Here is a 5,953-nt window from a genome sequence, read left to right as displayed (position 1 = left end):
GGCAACATGACCAACATGACTCAAAATAATCCTTTCGCTACTTTGAAATACGCGGTCGAAGCCGTCCCTTATTTTGACGGTCAAAATATTCATTTTATCGATATCGAGGGATGTGAAGAAGCGAAATCTATGTTGCTTAGTGAGGCTGAATCACAGTTTACCAAAATAATAAGAACCAGGATAATAGGGGAGGCTCGCCGAACTATACAAGGTCAAGATTTTGATAGCGTTTCTCAATTAACTAAATATTTAAAACAAATTTATGGACCAGCAAAAAACGTTTATCAATTACAAGGGGAATTGGGTTGTATATATCAAAAGGGTGACGAAGATGTAATTACTTATGCAAATAGAGTAAAGATTCTTGGAAAACAAATTTTAGAAACATATAAAAGTTCGGGAAACGTGTCGTCTGACCAATGTGACTGACCAATGAACATGTGCAAGTGCTTTATTAGAGGGTTAAAACCAGAGATTGAACAACGAGTTGCAAGAAATTTATTAAATGTACAAGAAACTGCAGCCGACGCTTTAAGGATAGAGAGAGAGCTCCGAGAAATGACAGATTTACGACAGGGAATAGATAACAGTTCAGGTAGACAGAAAACTAACAGTCTAAAAGAAATTTGTCAAATCTGTTATAAAGAAGGGCACGTAGGCAGTAACTGCAAGAAATATTTACAAACATCTCAACAAGTTAACAACCAAATTGATTTAGGAACCGCGATATTAGTATGTCAAATTTGTAAAAAACGTGGGCATGGAGCAGAGAAATGCCGCTTTCGCAATCCACAGCAACGCCGACCAGTAAACGTAGTTCAAGGGAAATTAATAACTTGCCAATTATGCTTAAAATCCGGTCATGATGCAAAATCTTGCCGACAGAATAATACAACTAATAACAATAAAATCTCGGTAATTTGTCAATGGTGCAAAAGACCCGGCCATTCTGCAAATAATTGTTGGAAGAAACAGAACGAACAACGTTATGCGGGAAATAAAACTCGCGTAACTTGTCAAATTTGCAACAACTTCGGACACATTGCTAAAGATTGTCGATCAAAACTAAACCAGCAAACGGGATCTAGGAATTCTTTATTCTGCCGCTATTGCAAGGAGCAAGGTCATCTTCTCGAAAATTGTCAATTACGCCATGCCAGTAACTTTCGAAAAAAGGAAAATAATCAGGGAAACTACAACGGCCCCTCGACGTCGGGTGCACAGCAGGGGTCCGAACGAGAGCCGCACCCGTCCAAAACTCAGGTAGCCAAGTAGACAAGGACAGAACTACCATAAGGCCCGTGACTGTAAACCTCGACAAACATAGTCGCGTGCCTACCGTTCAAATCAACATCGATAATTTAACTACTAGTATAACTTTTATGCTAGACACGGGATCTGGACCTAATATAATTAAAGAAAATCTCGTTCCCGAAGAAATAAATATTAATTATACTAATATCCTCAAGTTGAACGGTATAAATAATTATCCTGTGTACACCTTAGGTGAAATTACATTAACTCTTTTTGAAATACCGGTTATATTTCATATTGTATCTAACGATTTTCCAATTTCACAATCCGGCATATTAGGAAACGATTTCTTTAAACAAACTTTATCGAAAATAGATTACGCACAAGGGCACTTGGATGTCTCCGGAATCAACATACCTTTCTTATCACCTGAAGCCATTATAGTAGCTCCGCGATCCGAATCATTATTTTATGTAAGAATAGAAAATCCAGAACTAAAAGTAGGATATATACCAAGACTAAAAGTGACACATGGAATTTATTTGGGAGACACCATCGTGGAGAACGTTGCCGGAAAGGCATATTTAAACGTTATAAGTACTTTAGATGAAGAGGCGGAAGTACATGTTCCGACTTTGCGCCTAAAACCATTGAGCGAATTATTAGACGACCATGACTCAAAAATTGAGGCTCTAAATAGTTCAAAAGAACCGAGGAATAAGGAAGAAGAAACTACTTACGGATTCGACGATTATGAAAATAATATGAATATTGAAAATGAAGGTGAAAATGTGGATGAAAAAAATATTATTATCGAAGAAATTAATTACGAAGACGAAGAACAAACCCTAAATAAAGAAGGAAATAAAAATAAGAATAAAATTAAAAATAAAGAAATGATAAAAAATAAAACTGAGAGGAAAAATAAAGAATTGAATAATTCAAAAATCTTTGGAGAGGGAAATTATCAAACCTCTTCTGAAAATCTAATAAATCCAACCATTCCTGGAGGGGGAAATTACCAAACCTCTCCTAAAAATTTAATTAATTTAAAAACCCTCGAAGAGAGAAATTACCAATCCTCTCAAGAAGGGAATAATTCTAGGATTTCGGAGGGAAATTTCCAAACCTTGTCAGAAAATCCTAGCTCCGTCGATTGCGAGGAGAAAAATTATAAAACCTCACTACGTATTTCGGCAAAACCTTATTCCAAAAAAAGGAGAAGTCCTTTATTCTCCCTAGATATCAAATTTCCTAAGGTTGGATTATTTAAAGAAAAAAATGATAATGAACTAAAAACCTCTCATGTTGCAATGAAAGACCTCCTTGAAGAGGCTCAAAAATATAATTTAAAAATTAAAAATTCGAATCTACGAAATATTAAAAATAAAAATAAACCGTCTTCAAAAATTCTTATATCCTTGTTGAATAAATCTCAAGAAATTTTAGAAAAATTTATGCGGAAACGCAAAACAAGATATAAAAGAAAACAAGAAGTTGAAAATTATAATTTGCATAATTGTCTAACAATCTCCGAAGAAAAAGAAAAGAATCGCCGAAATCATAGAATCGTTACGATTAGAACATTTAAATAAAACAGAGAGAAAAAGCATTATAAAATTAATAACGGACAGTCAAGATCGATTTCATATTCCTGGAGAAAAATTAACCGCAACTCACGTATTACAACATCGAATACCTACTACAGATGACCAACCAATAAACACTCGTCAGTATCGATTTCCGCAAATTCATAAAGAGGAAATAAACAAGCAGGTAGAAGAACTGTTAGAAGGAGGAATTGTAAAACACTCACAATCGCCATATAACAATTAAACCCCCCACTCATTCCTCTAGTCGAAAGATCGCACTTGGTCCCATCCCGCGTAAAAGAGATTAAATTCTCTGACCGAAAAGGGACCGCCGAGCGAACTTCCGAAAACAGTGTAATAGCGACTCAGTCGTTTACCTGCTTTTCGGATCTGTCAGTTCGTTCGACCCGATACCAAACGCCACGAGACGTTTGACTTCGGGATAAATAAAGATAGTTGTTGCGCCCTTCCGTCGACTCATCCTTCCTCGAGTCTGGACGTAACATACTGCTCTCTTTAAATTTTGGGGGCTCGTCCGGGATTGTAATGTGCGATCTTTTAAACTGGAATGAGTAAAGGGACAAGAGGTACAGCTGATAAAGACGAAGTAGAACGAAATTTTCAGCTTGCTCAGGAAACATACAATCGAACAAAATCTAACCAATCAGAAACACATCACACTTCCACTCCTAATAAAACTACTAATAACATTAATTTTTCATTAGACGAAACGGTAATTGAAAAAGATTTCGAAAAAAAGTTTAGCGAAACAGCGGCCGAGTCTCATTTTGCCGATTCCTGCGATAAGACTATTATACCTGAATTTAATAAATCCGAAAAAAAGAAAGACCTGTGCGGTACCGGCAGCAACATGACTCAAAATAATTCTTTCGCTACTTTGAAATACGCGGTCGAAGCCGTCCCTTATTTTGACGGTCAAAATATTCCATTAAATTATTTTATCGAGGGATGTGAAGAAGCGAAATCTATGTTGCCTAGTGAGGCTGAATCACAGTTTACCAAAATAATAAGAACCAGGATAATAGGGGAGGCTCGCCGAACTATACAAGGTCAAGATTTTGATAGCGTTTCTCAATTAACTAAATATTTAAAACAAATTTATGGACCATCAAAAAACGTTTATCAATTACAAGGGGAATTGGGTTGTATATACCAAAAGGGTGATGAAGATGTAATTACTTATGCAAATAGAGTAAAGATTCTTGGAAAACAAATTTTAGAAACATATAGAAGTTCGGGAAACGTGTCGTCTGACCAAAATATTAAAGCATCATTAGAAAAGGACATGTGCAAGTGCTTTATTAGAGGGTTAAAACCAGAGATTGAACAACGAGTTGCAAGAAATTTATTAAATGTACAAGAAACTGCAGCCGACGCTTTAAGGATAGAGAGAGAGCTCCGAGAAATGACAGATTTACGACAGGGAATAGATAACAGTTCAGGTAGACAGAAAACTAACAGTCTAAAGGAAATTTGTCAAATCTGTTATAAGGAAGGGCACGTAGGCAGTAACTGCAAGAAATATTTACAAACATCTCAACAAGTTAACAACCAAATTGATTTCGGAACCGCGGTATTAGTATGTCAAATTTGTAAAAAAGCGTGGGCATGGAGCAGAGAAATATCGCTTTCGCGATCCACAGCAACGCCGACCGGTAATCATTCCTGGAGGGGGAAATTACCAAACCTCTCCTAAAAATTTAGTTAATTTAAAAACCCTCGAAGAGAGATATTACCAATCCTCTCAAGAAGGGAATAATTCTACGATTTCGGAGGGAAATTTCCATACCTTGTCAGAAAATCCTAGCTCCGTCGATTGCGAGGAGGAAAATTATCAAACCTCGCTACGTATTTCGGCAAAACCTTATTCCAAAAAAAGGAGAAGTCCTTTATTCTCCCTAGATATCAAATTTCCTAAGGTTGGATTATTTAAAGAAAAAAATGATAATGAACTAAAAACCTCTCATGTTGCAATGAAAGACCTCCTTGAAGAGGCTCAAAAATATAATTTAAAAATTAAAAATTCGAATCTACGAAATATTAAAAATAAAAATAAACCGTCTTCAAAAATCCTTATATCCTTGTTGAATAAATCTCAAGAAATTTTAGAAAAATTTATGCGAAAACGCAAAACAAGATATAAAAGAAAACAAGAAGTTGAAAATTATAATTTGCATAATTGTCTAACAATCTCCGAAGAAAAAGGAAAGAATCGACCTGCCGAAATCATAGAATCATTGCGATTAGAACATTTAAATGAAACAGAAAGAAAAAGTATTATAAAATTAATAACGGACAGTCAGGATCGATTTCATATTCCTGGAGAAAAGTTAACCGCAACTCACGTCTTACAACATCGAATACCTACTACAGATGACCAACCAATAAACACTCGTCAGTATCGATTTCCGCAAATTCATAAAGAGGAAATAAACAAGCAGGTAGAAGAACTGTTAGAAGGAGGAATTGTAAAACACTCACAATCACCATATAACACGCCTATATGGATTGTACCTAAGAAAGAAGACTCCAAAGGAAATAAACGATGGAGAATGGTATTAGATTTTCGCGCTTTAAATGATAAAACTATCGGAGACGCATATCCTTTACCAAATATCGTCGATATATTAGACCAATTAGGAGGAGCTCGATATTTTTCAGTATGCGATTTAGCATCTGGATTTCATCAAATAAAAATGAACCGCGAAGATGGTCATAAAACAGCTTTCACTACTCCTTTTGGACATTACGAATTCGACCGAATGCCGTTCGGTCTAAAAAATGCTCCGGCTACTTTCCAGCGCCTAATGGACTTAGTGTTAACTGGGTTACAAGGCAAAGAATTATTCGTTTATATGGACGATATTGTTATCTATGCAACGTCTTTAGAAGAACACGAAAGAAAATACAACGCTTTAATGGAACGTCTTCGAGAAGCTAATTTAAAATTACAGCCAGACAAATGCGAATTTTTGAAAACAGAAGTAACTTATCTGGGACATGTAATCAGTAAAGACGGAGTAAAACCAGATCCGAAAAAATTAGAAGCGGTACAACGATTTCCAAGACCTAAAACACCTAAGAAT

The 5,953-nt window shown here is 35.8% G+C and overlaps 1 protein-coding gene across 1 annotated transcript; it reads left to right on the top strand.

The window, feature by feature from the left end:
- Positions 1-558: 558 nt before the first annotated feature.
- Positions 559-1,275, top strand: LOC115235307 (cellular nucleic acid-binding protein-like). Its single transcript, XM_029806997.1, has one exon. It carries the CDS (start codon positions 559-561, stop codon positions 1,273-1,275), a length of 717 nt encoding a protein of 238 aa, XP_029662857.1.
- The last annotated feature ends 4,678 nt before the right edge of the window (positions 1,276-5,953 follow it).

This window comes from Formica exsecta, unplaced genomic scaffold (assembly GCF_003651465.1).
Source record: "Formica exsecta isolate Colony F162 unplaced genomic scaffold, ASM365146v1 scaffold1095, whole genome shotgun sequence".
Taxonomy (NCBI): Eukaryota; Metazoa; Arthropoda; class Insecta; order Hymenoptera; family Formicidae; genus Formica; species Formica exsecta.
This window is presented reverse-complemented; position numbering and strand designations above follow the sequence as displayed.

What these genes read in the sequence shown, in the direction of transcription:
- LOC115235307 (XM_029806997.1), top strand. Translation starts at nt 559, where the DNA reads ATGACAGATTTACGACAGGGAATAGATAACAGTTCAGGTAGACAGAAA.